The sequence below is a fragment of the Oryzias latipes genome, chromosome 17 (assembly GCF_053564925.1).
Source record: "Oryzias latipes strain Hd-rR chromosome 17, Olatipes_Hd-rR_3.1".
NCBI classification, from domain to species: domain Eukaryota; kingdom Metazoa; phylum Chordata; class Actinopteri; order Beloniformes; family Adrianichthyidae; genus Oryzias; species Oryzias latipes.
Genome location: NC_136253.1, coordinates 29,076,744 through 29,095,647, shown reverse-complemented (window position 1 = coordinate 29,095,647; position 18,904 = coordinate 29,076,744). Strand labels below are relative to the sequence as shown.

The window sequence follows — 18,904 nt, the reverse complement described above, 5'->3', positions numbered from 1 at the left end:
CTTTTAATCTGGATCGATCATAGCCAGGAATAACAATGGCTCTAAACCTGCAAGGGAATTGCACCACTGCTGAAAGAAAAAGATGAAGGGCTATCTGCTGTGGTGCAAGGAAGAAGCTGTGTTTTTATGTGAGGCAGTCGGGAGTTTGAGAGAACTATGGGAACGATGCATTACATGTATAAGAGCTGTGAGACAGTCGTAATGTTAGACATGAATCTCCATCCACCATGATGCCTGCAGATGGCTGTGCTGAAAGCATTAAGCAGGCGGAGGAAATTTTCTGCAGGTCCAAGTTTTTCTCTGGAAAGGAGAGAAATGAAGGTTAGCTGCAGCAAGACAGAGTACATATGTATGAATGAGAAGAACCAGAGTGGAATGACAGGTAACAGGGAGCTAAGGTAAAGAAGGTGAAGAATTTTAAGTTTGAGCCAAACATCTATAGGAGAGAAGAGATGTGTGCAGGCAGGTCAGACCAGGCGGGTAAAGTGGTTGGTGTGATGTGTTTCGAAAGAGTGTCAGCAAAACTGAAAGGAAAAGTGTAGAACACAATGGTGAGAGCATAAAGTTTTGATTTGGAGACAGACAGTGACCCTCGAAAACAAAAACAAAAAAAAAGCTAAGAATGCTGTGGCTCCTTTTGGGAGTTTTAGATGAATTGGATTGGGAATTAGTGGTTGACGGGGACGGCTGACGTCAAAGGTTTAGATAGATGACTTTATTAATCCCACAATGGGGAAATTTCATTTTTCTGTGGCAGTAAAAACGACATTCAGAAATAATCTATATAATATAACATCAAAAAGGGACATAAAAAATGACAGTCATATTAAATTATTAAAAATTATTATTAAAATGATTAATACAATTATTATGACAATTGTTAAAAGGAGGATTTTTCCCAAAGGAGTTTGGGAGATAAAGCCAAGAAAACAGATTTGGATTGTTTGTGCCTGTTGTGAGTCACAAATGTCAGAAAAGCCTCCAGGGATAAGGTTAAAGTCCCACTCCAACCATCTTTTGATCTATTTCAGAGGTGTTCCCAGTAGTCTTTTTAGTATGATTATGCTGCTTTTTCTCCATGTCAAAAAACTGCAGAGCAATGGGAGTTCTTAAGAAATGTACGTCTGAGTTGTGGACAGGACTGCTGGCACAGAGCAGCACGAGCCCCATTCCACTCCCCGTTGCTGAGAGCTCTCTATTTACATACTTTACAAACACATTTTCTATATTAAAAAGAAATAATAATAGCAATATCCAGGAAAAAGCTGATACATGTGCTGCTTTATAACACTTTTGATTGTGCAGGTTTGCTTGATCGTCAGGACAGCAGTAGGTTTAACATCTGACAGCAGGAGACTCATTTTTGGCTCTGACTCACTGAGAACAGCTGGATACAGCTGGGGGCTCTGCATAGGTGAACGACAGGCTTTTGGATAAAAAACAGAGTGTTCCCTCTGCAAAACACGATCTGGGAAATATCACTTTTACATACTCAATTTTTGCAAGGCTTTATGGTTTGGGAATTTCATGTGCTAAACCATCCAAATGTATATGGGGAATCTGACAAAAAATTATGTAGTTTGTAATCCAGAAAAAACTTCATAGCATAAAAATTTGGTTAAATGTTCAATATGATCTGTCAAACAATGTTTAGAAAATGAGATATTTAGTTTAATGACTTGTTTCTCTCTTTTTTTTGCTTTTTTTTTAAAGGATAATGATGGAGGGATGACTGCACAGTTGCCTAGCACTATCAATTCATTTGTACAAACTGGCTTGAGACCTGGAGAAGAATACACAGTTAACCTGGTGGCGCTCAGAGACCAGGGTCGAAGTCAGCCTGTTACTGCTACTTTCACAACATGTAAGTATAGTTTAAAATGACAATGAACAATCTAGAGCCTGGCATAACTGTCTAACCAAAGATGACTGTAGAGGGCGGAAACCTCTTAATGCTCGTTTTGGGAGGAGGACCTTCCTGCAGACAAGATGGCACCCAGACATCATTAGATGGAAACGGAAATTCTGCAAGATTTCAGAATTGTAGCACCTTTAATAAAAACAATGTAATGTGACTTTTTAACCCTTAACGCGATCAACGTATATCAGCGTATTCTGTCCCGGAGAAAAGCGGCTTTACATCGGTATGCAATACTTTATACCCGTATAGGTGTAAAAGCCACTTTTGTTTATCAGCTGATTCACATTGATTGCATTAGGAGTTACGGTGATGCCAATGTAAAGTGCTTATCAATTACATAAATTAATTGAGTTTTTTAAATATGAATCAGTATTGTTACCACCCCCCCCTCTCATTAAGCCGACACTTTGGTTTTGAAATGTCATTTTTTAAGTCCACTCTCAGATCCTCATTGTCCTCTCTGCTGTATGAGTACACTGAAAATTTCTAGAGGCAGAAATGTTAACTTTGATAAAAAGTAACAGTGCTGCAGTGTTATTTATTTAGTGAGAACAATTATTATTAAATATTAACTGTTAAGTAGCTGTGTGGTCGTCAGTCAAAAATAAAGCCCTGTGGCCAAAATATGTCAAACACTATAAACTTCATAAATTAGGCAGAAGTTGGTCTACCGCCTTTCCCGGGAAAAGCCTCACGCAGGTATCGGCCCACTCCTCATCCAGCTGACACCTGCCTTGACAGCTGTAATAGATCCAATTCAAATTTTGTTCATAACAATTCCGACTGTAACATCAGCAGTCAAAACACCATCAATTTCCTGTCAAATTTGTCCTCCTTTTTGCCGGCTGTAATTAAGTATAAATTAATAATTCATGGCACATTCTTATAAATTTTTTACAATGGCTCACCACATGACACCTTATTGGATAAAGAAGTGAATTCGAAGAAAATTCATTATTTATAATAAAGATTTATCCTTCCTTGGTGAAATCGGAGGGGGTATTGGGTATTGGGGAGAAAAACCGGAGGGAGTACACAGCTGATATGGGAGCTGGTTCTTGGCAACTGTCTTCCTGAGGATGTTTTCTAGGACGGGACCCAAGGGGCCAATTTCTAATACAACAAGGATCAGGACGGTGCTGCAATATGTCAAACCTGAGTCTTATTTAGATCTCAAAGGCTCAGTAACTGCAAAGAAATATAGGAGTGCCAGTGCTAAATAACTCAGGTTGTAGGGATGGCCCATGGGTCTGACCTGTAGCCAACAGTAGTGAATAATTTTGTCATTAAAGTACAGTGTTTTGCTTGCACCTAAAAATGTGTGCAGTGAACTTTGTGGCATGCAGTGTTGTGTTCCTTCAGCATGCTTTATTATTTCACACCTAATTTAGCAGTAATCGCTTCCACTAACACAACACTGACTCAGTTTGATCGAAGAAGAAAATGTCAGCAAGGATTATGTTTGCAAAGCGGAAAACCTTTAAGACCTCAGGACCAATAACACTTGTGGAGATACTTTGCTGAAATGCATAATGCCACAATTTGGGACAAGATAATCCCATTATCCTTGGATGTATAGAGGAGTGTGGTGAAATTGCCCCATAAAAAGACTAGGTAAAGGACATTATATAGTTTAAATAATATGAATATGAATAATATGACAAATATGCCGTTGAGTGCTATATACCAGTTTTCCTCAAAAAATATGTAAAACCCTAATTGATTATTTAAAATAGCAATGTCATGCAGGGTTAAATGTAAACAGGTTTGTGTAAATGACAACAAGATGACTGTTCTTCCTTTGTTTTGCAGTGATTGATGGTCCTACCCAGCTGATTGTGCGGGATGTGTCAGATACCGTTGCATTTGTGGAGTGGACGCCACCAAAGGCAAAGATAGATCAGATTGTGTTGCGTTATGGTCTTTTGGGAGGAGAAGGGCCACGAACCACATTCCGTCTCCAACCCACCCTGAGACAGTACTCTCTACAGGTGTGACCATTATATTCAGTGTGTTTGGAAAAAAGTATATCATTATTTCACAAAACAGTTTGGCTATGATATTATCAAAACTGCAAATTTGATTATTTGGAGGTAGAAAAAAAAAATCTGAAGTACCTCTGTCTTGCGTTCCACAGGTTCTCCGTCCCGGCTCACGATATGAGGTGTCTGTGAGCGGAGTAAGGAAAGGAAACGAGAGTGGATCTATTTCCACCCAATTTACAACTGGTGAGGTCTGACAACAAGCAGATGTGGTGATACTGCTGTGTGATCTAATGCCTGCCTCAGGGAATAAAACAGCAATGACATATGGCCGTATGCATGCTGCAGTGTTTATCTGCACTGGATCGCTTTGCGAACAGCTGTTCAAGGTCACTGTTACTGTGTTCAAATTTATTTAGAGGACAGTATTTTTTTAATGAGGCAATATTTTTTTCATTTATTAATATCTTTCCTTTTTATCTAGAATTAAAACTACTAATTACATTATTTTTATGTTTCAGTTTTAAATGAAAAAATAAATCTGCATGGGAAAATAGTAATGTTGCATGGGGCTATTTAATTTGAAAATCAAAAATAATGCTTTTTAATATTGTTTGTATTTGATTGGTTAAAAAAACTGTGCATTTTTGCTTGTTCACATTTGCTGAGAATCGGTCTCTGTGTCCCCAACATTATTAGCTTTATCGTTCTTCTCAGAGATCGATGCCCCAAAGAACTTACGGCTCGTATCGAAGACCTCCACCACCCTTGAGCTTGAGTGGGATAACAGTGAGGCCGAGGTAAAAGATGAAAAAATTAATAAAAAAATAATGTTATTTCCTTCTTGTTATTTATTTTTGGCCTTTGTAAATCATAACTAAGTCATTTTTTATTCAGGTCTTGACTTCCTGTTTTTCTTATAAGAGAATAACCAGCTTCTTCTGCTGCATTAGAACTTAATCTGGTTTATTTAAATCTAGAGATACATGCTTAGAAATAAAGAAATAAATGCATACATGCATGCATGCATGCATACATGCATGCATACATACATTTTGAAATTAATCATACATTTTTGTGATATTAATGTTCCCTTTTCCCCTTTTTATACCAAGAATTTGTAACTGGTCATTTAGTTAAACTTCAATTACCACCACTATGAAAAGAGAATATGCAAACAAAAGAGATAACAGATTTAGTAAAAAAGATGATGATGATTTATTTATTTAAAGGAAATAAACTTTAGTTGGAAGAAAGTCAAAAGTTAAAAGGTATTCATTTATTTGAGTAAATTTAAATTCTACTTTATTAATCATTGTGCTGTTACTTTGCTTCCATTGGTGGATTTAAGTTTGCAAATCTTAAACTACAAACCTCCAATGCTTGGGTAATAACTTCTACATTCTGCATTTTCTATTCATTTCTTTAATTTACCAGTAGTTAGATGCAATTGATGAATAAGTGGTTTAGGTTTGTTTGCCAGAAAACTGAAATCATACTATGTTTCAACATAGTAACCGTAACATTCCCAGAGTTTCCCAGTCAAGATGACTGTCAGCACTGTGGATTCATTCATCCTCACGATTCTGCAATGGAGAGAGTTGACAGAGACCTGAATATCAAAGAGTTTTCAGCCAATATAAGGCATTATTCCATAAATCTGCAATTTATAGTTCAGAGTTTAATATTCAGTTCCCTCTCAGTCACTTCAGTTTTATCACATCATGTTTTTGTATTATCCTACTCTGTATTAAAGCCAGACACCAGACTGAATTATCTTGCGATATAAGGTCAGACTGGGGACATTTAATTTTAAACATCATAGCATTTTTTAGAAACTCCTCAAAATTTGAGTGCCTAAATATTAAAAGTTGCTGAAAATGAATTTTTTCTATATTTTTATGTCATTTTTTGGCAGCAAAACTATATTTTTAATCATCCTTTTAACAATGAAATCTAGTTTTTTGTTTTGTTTTTGTCCCGTTGCTCAGTGCACCAGATCCATTGCAATAACAATTCTATGTGCTAAGCCTGACAAAGCTTTATAGGATAAACTTGGACAGCAGATATCTTCTTTCACAGTGGTTCTTTCAAATGTTTTCTTCAACTTTCTGCTGTGACTGTTCAAATAACTGCGTTTAAATGCAGGTGGATGCCTACCAGGTGGTCTACAGCACTTTAGCCGGAGACCAGTATGATAAAGTCATCGTACCTCGCAATGAGGGTGCAACAACAAAAACTACTCTCACGGGTGAGTGAGAAAAGAGATGTGTGTTTTTCCTTTTTTAACTTGCTGTGTAGTGGATCTTTCATAAATTATTTACCATGAACATCTGCAGAGGTCGTATTCTCTGTGTGTTTGTCCTGGTGCCTTTGATTTTTATCAGACTGCATTCATTTGTAAGGAAGCTTGGAAGTGTTTGTGTTTTACACAGCGGGATTATGTCGAGAACTAACATTTAGCTGACGGGCTACTGATCGTATCTGTGGGAAATTTTGGTCGTCCTGTGGGCATATTGAAAGGCTGTCAGGACGGCGGGTCAGCCTGGATGTTTTTTCTGAAAGGCCATAGTGCTGTAAAGGGCATGGCCTGCATGAGAATAGAGGTAGAAGGTCCTGGTGTTATTCAGTTTGTCCACGGCAATCGATGTGCTCGTTCTTCCTCCATCACTCTCATTTTTCCTTTTCTTCACCCTCCCTACTAATAATCTGTCATCCACTCTCTCATTTTTCATTGCTCTTTTATTTTTTTATTTCCTTTTCAGCAGGTCAAGAAAATCAAAAGTACTCAGTTTGATTTGAAGCTGATCCATTATGCAGATGGATAAAAAGAGAGTTTTTCATGTAAATTGTGCTCCCCACAAGAGCTAAATAGGCTCTTCTCCTCCAACTCAGCTGATTTGACGTACTTTTGTGTGATGAGGATGGTGTAAAGCTCTGAAATGCTGCCTGTTAAATCTTCAGTTCTTTTTCTGTCTTTGCACATCAGATCTGCTGCCAGGCACAGAGTATGGAATTGGCATTTCTGCCATGAAAGGCAGCAACCAGAGTACACCAGCAACAATGAATGCCAGGACCGGTAAGTGAATTTGAATGCATGCTCTACTGTGAAAGCCAACAATTGCCTCTTGCATAAATTTAAAGATGAATTCAGGGTAGTTTAAAATGTGATGAAAACTGTGTTTGCCAACCATCTTTATTACCTACTGATTCTATCATGTTGATGATTAGAGAAGAGTCTTAGAGACTCACTCTGATCATCTTTTCATCTATTTTAAAAGCATTTACAGACCTCTTTTAATGATTATGCCATTTTTAGTTCGCATAATTTTCTAGTTTTTGCAGAGCACCAGTAGTTCATTAGAAATTTGTCTCTGATTTGTATACAAGACTGTTAGTGCGGAGTAACCCTACCCCTTTCCCCTCCCTTATGCTAAGAGCTCTCTCTACCGCTAGTTTACAGCCCTTCACACCATCGGCCTAAGATTATCGGTGCATCAAATATGGCGACCAATATTGGACCTATACAATCGTACAGTTTTGAGTCAGATGCTAGCTCAGACGAGGACAAAAAAGACAGACATGGATCTATTTATCTACAAGTAGATGCATCAGAATGGAGTGGACCAGGAAGTTTGTGTCTTGCCTTGTGTATTATCTACATAACAAATAAGCTCTTTTTTAAACTACATTTTTTTTGTCTGCTCCTGATTTATGATCACTTGAATAAAAAAATACTTAGAAATGCAATTTTAAACTTGATTTTCTTTATATATGGTCTCTGTCATCAGAAAAATTAAACTCCAATGAAAATACTATTTCCATTGGAGCCTCAAACGTTAACTTTCATCAGGAGAGAGGATGAGTGCAGACTGGACAGACTGCCGTGGTCCATTTATGATTTTACATTTCCTTTTTTAGACAGTGCTGTGGGCCACTGCTTCTGCTTCAGCCATTAAAAAAATGTTTTAGAAAATTAACTAAATTAGACATTGGCAACATTTGTGCCGTTTAATGGAGGTGTGCGGCTATTGAATGTTATCAGATTGGGTCAAAGTTCTCATTACAACGTTTTAAAGCTGTAATTATGCATGGCATTTAGTTAATAGCCCTCTTTTTACTTCAGGATTTGATAGACTGTTGGAATTTTTATCCTGTGTTAAGCTATTTAGCTTAAAAGAAGGAAAAAAAGGCTTTGTTTTCTGCCTAAAATAACCTTGTTTTTCAGTGTGTGGTGCTAATTTCTACCATCATCTTGTGTTAATCTTATCTCTGTTGTAGTTGTGTTAAAGTTCTGCACCCTTTACATCTGAAAAATCCTATTCACCTACATTAAATAACTCTTTAGAGATCTGAAAAAACATCCTCATGTTATTGAATTATATCTATCGTATCACTTTAAAATGAACTTATAAATGAATTTCTACTGCTGTGGCTGGATTGTTTTGAGCCAGAAAAGATGAGTCATTTAGAGAGTATTTTTACTTCTTCTGTTTATTCTGATTCTACTAAGCTTCAGACTGAGCTTCAGTCACTGATATTTCAGGCAAACAAGGGGAAAAAATATTAATATACTGATGATCGCGGGGAAGTTCCAGCACTTTGAAGATGATCATCGAAAATGGAAGTTATTTTTTCATGTCAGAGTGGGAGTGACAATTAGTAATTACTCAGATAATAGCCACGGGTTCCCAAGGGGAAGAGCAGAAACTATCAAAGGTACAAAAATCGTTTTAAAAAATTGCATTTATCCCACCTTTGAGAGATTCTGTGAGCAGCTTTTCAAGTCCATTTAGTCCCATTTAAAACCACAGAGTCCAGAGCTGATTTTTGTCCTTTGGTATCTCTCTTGGTGTGAAGGAGCAGAATTGTTGTATTTATTGTTTAACCAAATCAAAGTTACAATTAGGATCCATTTGTATTTTTAACAAGTTCTGTGTGTGTGTAGAAACTGCCCTGAAGGTCTTTAAACCAGCTCTCTAAAATAGCAAACCTGGTCTGTTTAAAAAAAAAAAAACACAATTCAAATCTTTGTTGAAGTTTTCTGTGATAGTCGCGTTTTTTTCAATTTATTTTATTAGGAATTAAAGCAAACATGATGATGATAGCAAATGTAAACAAATACAAATCAAAACAATATCTGATAATAGAAGATGTTAATATACAGGAGTTTTGGAGCCAGAAGATCCTCTCATGTACAATTTTGTTTCTGTGTTATTGCTTCTCTCCTAAGAGCATAATTGTGTAGCAGTTTGAAAAAAATGCATTGAAGATATTAATACTGCATAATTTTGCCTCAGACAGTCCATCTAATACTAATATATTGCTGCATAGACCTTCCAGATATTACATCAATTTATCAAGAATGATGAAAGTGTTTCAAATCACCGGTGTATATATTGAGGACATTTTTAAAATGTATTTATTATTATTTTTATGCTAAAGGTTTGGATGAACCAATGGATCTAACAGTGACAGCTTCTACTGACAAGACCATCACTCTGGTGTGGGGCGCAGTCCAGGGTCCAATTGACCTCTACAAGATCACTTACACTTCTTCCTCTGGCGTCACTTCAGAGGTAATATTTCCAACAGAGTATAGCCTATTTAGACTATTTCTTGTCTTAAATATCTATCAAATATAAATTGCCTTTGTAAAAAAAAAAAAAAAAAAAAAAAAAAAAAAGGACTGAGAGAGGAAAATCCCTTGTTTTTCTGATTCCTCCTGACCCAGCTGACAGTACCCAAAGATGTAACCACCACCACTCTGATAGACCTGGAGCCTGGAACTGAGTACACCATTACTGTAGCAGCAAGGAGAGGAAGACAGCAGAGCAATGCAGCTACTATAGACGCCTTCACAGGTAGACAAAGCAATCCGATTTCGCTTTAGTAAGAAGGGAAAGTGATCCTCTCTTAGAAATGCAGTCCTTTTGTGTTTTTGTGCTGCCAATTTTTTTTTTAAACAGTGTCACTTCAAGCTGCTTAGTCATCAGAAAGAGGTCAGGATTCCTAGGTGTATTTGCATGGATAGAGGAATAAACGATTGTCCTGCTACTGCAGAAAGATAGAAAAGATGCCAAAAATAGGTAAATACACAAGTTGAATGCTGAACACACTACTAAAATGAAGAAAATTTAGCATTTTCTGCTTTCAGTACCTAAAAACTGAGAAAGTGGAGTAGCCTAAACATTCAAAGGTTTGAGTTGGATATGAAAACTCAAACATTCAGTGCCCGGTTGCCATACATTTTTTAGCTTTTTAGCTTTTTATTTACTACGTTCAATCAGTTAAAGAGTGGCAGCATTTGAGTTAAGTTCAAAAAAGCTTGATGACCTTTAAAGACTTTGCATATTGACTATTATATTTCAACAGCAAATGTCTATCTTTTGCATCTACATCTAATTCTGTGTCCCTGAGTGTTGGTCCTCATCCCATTTTCTTAGTTGCCATATTCAACATTCTGCAATTTTCTCGTTCCTCTCATGTCTCATTTTGTTACATCTTACTTCTTTACAGTCACACACTAGTTATTTTCTGGTTCTTTTTTTATCCATCCATTTCTCAGATCACTTGTCAATCTATCCAGCTTTGTAGGCTCAATTTTCTTCTCATACCCAAGCTTTATGTGGAGTTCAGTTTGAGAAAAAGATGGTGTCTGAACGATGTGCAGTGGCTAACCAGATACCAGATTTGTCATTCACTTTATCTTTTTCTTACTGTGACCATATTGGGACGTGTTGCCATCATATTCATCTCTGTTCCTTTGACATTTTCACTTTACCCTGCAGAGAGAGATCTTTGCACACATAACACCAGTCACCACAAATGTTAGCAGTCAGAGGAAATTCTATGGTTTGTCTCCTAATTCCCAAGGCCATTCTTGTCAGGCTTATAATGTCTTTTTCTGTCTTGCATCATTTTTTTAAATGTTCTCCTTTTTTGTTTTCTATTCCTGCAGTTTAGCTTTATGTTATGTTTTTATTCCCCTTCATGCAGTTTGAATCATCTTCTACTGCACCCAACTATGACAGTGGTCCTTTATAAAACAGTTTCATTAGACCCTTTTTGCTGAGCAAAGCCTGTTAAATGCAGTGCTCTAATTTTCTAATACAGTGTTCTGAAACTCCTCCAAGGCAAGAAAATTGGACACAGTATTGTTATATACATATATTTTTTAGTTAGAGTGTGACAGTGCACCACATGACAAAGTTTCCTCTCACAAAAACAGCTTCTGCCTGTCACTGCAACAAAAATACTCATTAAGACTTACAGAGTGGAACTGTTATGTTTTAATAACGTACATTGCTTCTGTGTAGGCATTGCTGTTCCATCCCATTGGCCTCTGAACCATTAACTCTGCAAATGGCTTACTGCCATCCTGAGCAAAGATGGCACTTTTATCCAGACCACCAACATGGTCATCATATTAAGAAAAAAAAGTGAGAACAGTCATTCCTTCTCCAATTAAACAAAAATCACTCATTTTTTCTTTTCTTGAGCCATCTTTGGCTGTAGGATGCACAAGCACACGGATGTCATGACTGCGTAGCACTCATGCACACTAGCAGCACTTAAAATTTGATAGTTTAATCAAGTAAATTTAGATGAAAAAATTCAATGCAAAATGGAAATGAAGACTTAAAACATATTTTTATCCAATTATCATGGATGATTCATTAAAGAGTTCATATAGAGCCTTCATGCTGACATCTAAATATTAGCTACTCAGCTAATATCTTGTCATCTCCACTTTTTCACTGGTATTCCATCTGTTCTTCATACATCGCGTTTACTTCTTTAAAACAGCATCGGTGACAATCTTTTTCCTTTTTTCTGAATAGTCCCATCACATTCCATTTGCTTAATCAAGACTCATTTTCTTAAGTTAATTATGAGCATTCTGTTTCATCCTCCTGGACTGATTCCATCCATCATCAAGTGATTTATCTGTCATATCCATGACAGGGACAATCATTGTTTTTATCACTACTTCTCATCCATACCAAGAGTTTTACTTGTCCTTGAGGTGCTTTGATGACCTCTGAACCCGTTCCTCCAGGAATCAGGCCGGTAACCCACCTCTACTTATCAGAGGTGACTTCAGACTCAGTGTCAGTGGCATGGAGCGCCCCAGCACCACCTGCTGACCTCTTCATTTTGAGCTACAGTTCTGCTGACGGGACTGACACCTCTAAGGTGACGCTGGATGGCTCCAAGACCAGGTCACTAGTCCAGGGTCTGCTGCCATCCACTCATTACACCATCAGTCTAATCACAATTCAGGGTGATTCTACCTCTGAACCAATTACAGCGTCTCTTGTTACAGGTGAGTTGCTTGATAGTGCATGGAAGTAGCAAAAATGGGATGAATATAAAACAGCACTACTGCAAAATAGTAATATTGGAATTGCAATAAAGAAATTGATAAAAGATGTTACTTTTTGGAAGTGTGAAACTTTGCATTTTTAGCACTCCATAAAAACTTTTTCTACTATTTGTTGGTTACTAAATATCAGCAGGTTAAGGTTTGTGGGCAGAGTATTGCATGACTTTGAATTATTTGATTAAAAAAATAGAAGGTAGTTTATGGCAGGGAAACAGTTGGAAGGAAATTGAGACACTGCTGGTAAATTAAATGTAAAAAAAGAATCAAACAGAATGGAATATGAGAGGTGCAATTGGCACTTCTTCAACTGTGATATTTCCATAATAAAAAGCAAAATAAATCAGCAGGCGGTCAACATTTTAACCTGAACATCAGCAGTAAGTAAGACCCTAAAATGTCTGCCGCTATGCTCCCTTGTTTTTGTGTGATCTTGGAAAATCACAAAGCAAAAACAAACCTATAAAAAAAATGATTTTGTTCAGATTCATTGCTGACGTGAAGTCTAATGGGAAAATAAGAGCCAAAAGGAGCAAACAAAGGAGCAGAATTAACAAGAAAAAGACCAACTTCTGCCAGAAATTTTGATTAATGTTCCATTATTAAATATAATTCTTCATCTTCTTTTTGTTTCTTTTCAATCTGTAGGACTTGAAAACAAAAGTACAAATTCTTTATATACTCTGCTCGGGTTTGCACATCCTTCTGAGTGATGACACTGAAAAGTCAAATCAGGACACCCCTGTTTATCTTGATTTTTGCATCACTCCAATTTGTTTTATTTGAAATATACTTTTTTCTTTAAACTTTTAATAAAGTGTTTTGACATCAAGCGTTTGTTTGCCCCTGGGTAATATTCATTTCAAACTGTGCATTACTTTATAAAGATAGGGTGTGTTTTAACCTACTGTAATGAGAGGCTGTATTTTTAGAACTTTACTGTGCTGTTTTAAAAAAATATATTTTTGTCATTTCTCTTTGTAAATAAGATCCGTACACAAATATGATCTGATGCTGAGCAGTGATTTGGAAAATTTTATATTTTGACTACAACAACAACCTAGTGTTAATTCGCTGTTATCGTTTGTTAAATAAAAAGACGTTCCCAGTGATGTTTTAATTAAGATATTTCATTTTATCTTGTGAAATTGGGGGGGGCAAACGACAGCGACTGACAGCCTCTATAAAAGTTGGGCGAAGGCGGGTACACCCTGGACAGTCTGTTATAGGGCTAATGGTGCTGGAGCGATCGCGATCACTATACCAGCTTCCGGTAGGCGAGGTTGCGGGCAGACAGAGACCCACTGTGGGATGGGGCACCAGCCTGCCTGGGCTTCCTGAACTTTTTGACATTTTTCTTATTTTCATCAAGGCTATAATAAAAAAGGTCCCCTGATTTTATTCTTTTTTTATTGTCACCCTCTCTGGTTAATGCGGGACAGCAAGCCATCAAACTTGGTCAGAGAGAGAACACAAATGTGGAGAACACATTTGGGACTTTATCTTTAGTTTAATTTTTAAATAGGTGCAGTCGGCAACAAATTCCAGCCTTGGTCGCACTTATAATAGGTGCCAGCACTGCAGAAATGTGCCGTCTTCCCTTGTGCCGCACCTGAGCTTATGCACATTGCAAATTGCACATTGGACGGGGTGAATCAAGGAGCTTGCGCAATAGGGAGGCGCTACTGGGCCGTTGTGACATCACAGCAGCTCAATAATTCAAACCGAGCATCTTTGCGACGACGATTTAAAAGGCGAAATACTCACAAATGCAAAAATGAAATTATTTTTTATGACGTGTTCTCTTTCATAAGAAAAATGCCACATGCATGTGTCAAAAACACGATTTTCATTGGAGGGGGACTTTAAGAATGTCAGGGAAGTGTTCAGCTTGTTCAGAACTTCTTTTAGATAAACTATCAATGCTCAGCTGCACATGTTTACTTTTTAATTAAAAAAAAATTAGGCTGAACAAATAAGAAAGAGTGACAATTGAGGCATAAGAGAGAAACCGCTAAAATATAGTTTTAATATAAAAATCTTGCAAAGCGTTTACATTTTACACTTGAGAAACAATGAAGTATCTTTAGTCGGGGGTTCTTTCAGCCCTGTTAAAATAAGGACTGACATAGAAGGTCACTCTAAAAGTCTGTCTAAGTCTCAGGGGAGGGATAGAGAGTCATTGTAAAAGACTTATTTACAACCTGAGCTTCGAGAAAACGATTTATTCATTCTTTTATTCGTTTATTTATTTAACTTGCTTCTGGGAGACAGTGCTATCTCACGTCTCTTTGACAGTAGCTCAGGTTTTGTCTCCAAAAGCGAAGGTCTTGTCATAGATTTAATTGTCCTCTTGAATTACTTTCGCTGCAACCTTTCCTTTGGTAGCTCAGCTGCCCCAGGAGACACAAACACACTCAGTCAGTGTATGGATGTGTGCTTGAGTTGGAGAGTGCTTCCTTTTTTGCAGTTTTAACTCTTTGTGTTCTTTTGGTGAGAAAATAAGCGAGAGATGATGTGATAGTTGTGGTTTATTTCTGTGTTAGATGATGCCATAATGTGGTCAAATGTAGATCAAATAAATTAAGGATAATTTAGTCAACAGATTATTACAATTTACTGATCTTCACTCATCAATGCTTTGTAGGGATGGATCCACCAAAAGAGCTGACAGTGCTGGACGTGACTGAGGATGTAGTGACCATCAATTGGATCAAGCCACTGGCTCCATTTGAGTATTACAAGCTCTCCTACCAGTCAGCCAGAGGTAATAGTACAGTACATGATGTAGTGTGGATCATAATTGCAGGAGTATGGCATTGGGTCTTGGATGTGGTAGAGACTGTGCAGTTGAGCACTTTACAATAAAAACCAATCATTTCTTATCTATTTAAATATTTTATATAATAACTCTCTTTGTAAAATGTTACTACAGATTGATGTGTGACGCTTTGGAGAGATTGATGTGGGATGCTTTGGTGTCTCTATTGTCCCCCCTGCAGGTCGAGTGGACAGTGTGATGATTGACAGCGATGTGACAAACTACACCTTGTCCAGTCTGTTTCCTGCCACAGAGTATGAGATCAGCCTCAGTGCTGTCAGAGGAAGTCAGGAGAGCAAAGTTGTCAGTACATCTGTTTTCACAGGTATGAGTTTCTATGTTTGAAATTACACTTGAAATGTCTGAATTGTCATTGTCACTCCCATGGCGTAGAAGATTATGTTTAACAAATCTTAAATGACATCTGTACACTTGAAAAAATACAAAAATAAAAAATATAAGGAAACTAAATAAAATAAAAACTCTGTGGATAGACTGGTTACCTAAAGGAAATTGACTCAAAGGAAATGTTTATTTCATGACATATTCAGGAGGTTATAAAACTTATTTAGTCAATCTGCATTTCAGTAAACAACCTATACTTGTATAGCTCTTTTCTAGGTCCAAAATTGCTTTACAGTAACAACTTCCATTCACCTTCACATGGATGGTGGTAGTTCTGCCATGCAAGGTACAAACGAAACCATCAGGAGCATGGTGGGTTCAGTATCTTGGCAAAGGACAGTTTGACATATGGGTAGATAAGGTAGGAACTGAACTTGTGACCTTCTGATTAGAGGTCGACCATTCTACCGCTACACCATAGCCCTCATTGTTTTTTAATGAATTTATTTTCTTAGTATGAATGAATAATTTTTTTAATTGTTGAAATAATAATATGACAGACATTTGCTTTCGTTTTCAAATTATTGGTTTTAAAAAATACAAACATAAACAGTTAAATAACTATCATAATTGCTGTGTACTGTCAGTTTCTACTTTTGGATGTAACAGTCACACTCCAGTCATCTTTTCATCTGTTTTAAAAGTGTCCCCAGTGGTTCTTATGATTGTTCCTTTTTTTTTTTTTACAAAGTCTAAAATCTGTCATTTTCTAGGAGGCAGTTTCTGCAGAGCATCAGTAGTTCATTAGAGATTTTCCTCTGAGATGTGGGCGGGACTGTTAGCGCAAGGCAACCCCCTAACATTACTGGTGCAACAAAAATGGCGAGCAATATTGGAGCTGTAGAGTTTTGAGCCACATACCAGTTCGGATAAGGAAAAAAAAATGTCCATGGATATAGAAGTAGATGCATTGGAATGGAGCAGAGCAAGCAAGGAGCTTGTGACCCGCCCATTATATTTTCTACGTAGCAACTACAATCTTTTTAAATTTTCTTTATATGTGTCCTCCATCATGAAAAGAATGCCACAAGAACATGTTAAGAAACACAAAAAAAACACATGTTTCATTATAGATAGCACAAAAAAGAAAACAGTAAACATCTGAAGTAGCTGATCTTTTAGGAAGTTCAGGGTTTCACACTGCAAGTGATGAAATCTTTTACTCTATATCTCTATAAATTGGACCCTTTTCTCAGTTTTATCTCACAATATGTTTTCACTTTGCTGATTTGCCACCTTAGCTATCTTTTTGATTCAGTTTTCTGAATCAAAAAGTTTTTCGCTTCTTTTTTGCTTCTTTTTTGAATAATGTTAGTGTATAAAGGGTCATAATATTGAATGCACTCAAATGCAGATCCAGGCCATGAAGTTTAACGCTGCACACTTTCATCTTCACAAACTAAAGCACACACTGATATGCTATGAAACAGTGCTAGTATACTGAGATTAGCTCCCTCTCCCATTGCATTTACAATGCATACTTTGCACTGTGTATGTTGGAGAGGAAAAGGAAAGACGAAGGAGAACAGAACATGTGTTTGCATGATAATGAGACCTGATTCACCCAGGGTTGTCAGGTTCAACAATCCAGGGGAAAAAAAAGAAGATAAAGAGACAATTTCTCTTGCGTTCACTCTTTCTCACCCCTGTCTTGCTTCCTCCCCTTCACCCCTCCAGTGCTCCTTTATCAGCATTTTTTTCCCAACAAACCCAATGCACCTACAACAAGGAGAACCACTGGGGCTGTAATAGCCTAAAAAAAGGAACATAACTCCAAAGTCAAGCTTGTTAGCATGGGTAAATAACATTTTCCTGACAGTACAATCCTCCAAACAGGGGCACTTTAATACAACTTTCAACAACAATGCATAAACAAGGCTTTGCAAGAGTGATCCAAAATTGCCTGGCCAAGTATGTAATGACTTTGGTAACCCTGCGGTTTCACAAATACTTCCCTTCTATAATCAATTGCCACATGAGGAGCTGAGAAAGAAGCAAAGTATTTTCATTTTTTTCTCACAGCAGGTATTTCTAATCTAAGATGAATCTAGTGGAAGTGGCACTAAATTAGGCTCTGCTTCAGGGCCAATCAGTGTTGACAAGGAAAGAGTGACAAGAACCCTTAATCCTCCCAAACTAACATTCGTGTTAATTATACTAAAAATATATATTATTTTGAATTCATGACTACACAAAACAACAATAAACAAGGCAGCCAAATCTAAAATAAAAAATTCTGAACGGGGCTGATTTTAAAAAATTTACTTCTGAAAGAAAAAAGGATAAAGGGAAGAATTCATAAAGGAAAAATAAAAGTAAAAGATGATACATTTACGTTTTTGTTTCCGAGGAATTTTTTTTCTAGTAAAACTATAAAGCCAGAGCATCTTATTTTTTTTCTCTGTCTCCTACGCCCAATACTGGTTATATGAAACCTGTCAGCTTTATTAAGGAAAGTCAAGCCCTGATGCACAGTCAAAAAATAAAACAACACTTGCTTTGAACTCTAAGATTTTAATACTTATCAGTTGGTAAATATTTTCTTTTTTGATCAGTTGGTTAAATAGTTTACCTTTCAACTCTCATAAGATGTCTCAGATATCTCCAGTTAAGCCATATTTGCTTAAATGTCCAAATGCTCTCTGGATTATTGAGATGCCATCCATCCATCCATTTTCTAAGCCTGTTTTGTCCCTTTCCGGGTCACTGGGCTGCTGGAGCCTATCTTGAGCACTCGTGGCCACAGGCAGGGTACACCCTGGACAGGTCACCAGTCTGTCGCAGGGCCACAATCACACACCCATTCACACCTAGGGACAATTTAGAGTAACCAATTAACCTATGAAGCAAGTTGTTTGGATGGTGGGAGGAAGCCAGAGTCCCCAGAGAAAACCCATGCATGCAGGGGGAGACCATGCAAAGTCCACATAGAAAAGTCCCCCATTGGTGATTCTGTTTCAGGTCCCCCATCCGGGAATTGAAGTGGGGCCTTCTTGCTGTAAGCACTGCATCCCCGTGCAGCCCTATTGAGATGTATTTTAACAATAACAGAAAAAGGGATTCTGCAATATTCTCCCAAATTAGACTTTTACACTGCCAAACGTGTTGTGTTCAGTCTTATTCTAATTGTGCTGCCATAAGGCTATGAATATCACATAGTAGCCTTGAAGATTATTTAAACATTTGTGTGGGCAAGGACAGTAATATTTTTCTCTTCAAAATTTTCGAAAGCCAGTTTTTATGTAACCTTTTTTTAACCTTTTTGTTCATTTATCTGATTTGTATTACAGGACTACAAATGTGTTTCATAATGAGATTTATAATTAGGGCAAAACAGAGCTATCAGTCAAGCATCATTAATGAAGACACATTATTTCTGGAATAACTGA

General features: G+C 37.2%; 1 protein-coding gene across 6 annotated transcripts in view; it reads left to right on the top strand.

Moving 5' to 3' along the window:
- Positions 1-18,904, top strand: part of tnr (tenascin R (restrictin, janusin)) — a 138,914-nt gene that overhangs the window by 95,234 nt on the left and 24,776 nt on the right. For 2 of the 6 annotated variants that reach the window (XM_004079342.5, XM_078935138.1), the window contains 11 exons: positions 1,714-1,864; positions 3,734-3,912; positions 4,059-4,149; positions 4,621-4,703; positions 6,052-6,154; positions 6,893-6,982; positions 9,349-9,482; positions 9,638-9,767; positions 11,966-12,232; positions 14,937-15,056; positions 15,292-15,435. In XM_004079342.5, coding sequence (XP_004079390.1) covers positions 1,714-1,864; positions 3,734-3,912; positions 4,059-4,149; positions 4,621-4,703; positions 6,052-6,154; positions 6,893-6,982; positions 9,349-9,482; positions 9,638-9,767; positions 11,966-12,232; positions 14,937-15,056; positions 15,292-15,435 — 1,492 coding nt within the window. Of the gene's footprint in view, positions 1-1,713; positions 1,865-3,733; positions 3,913-4,058; positions 4,150-4,602; positions 4,704-6,051; positions 6,155-6,892; positions 6,983-9,348; positions 9,483-9,637; positions 9,768-11,965; positions 12,233-14,936; positions 15,057-15,291; positions 15,436-18,904 lie in introns of all 6 variants that reach the window. The other 4 variants (XM_011486828.4, XM_023965028.2, XM_078935139.1 and 1 more) reach the window with 3 other exon arrangements.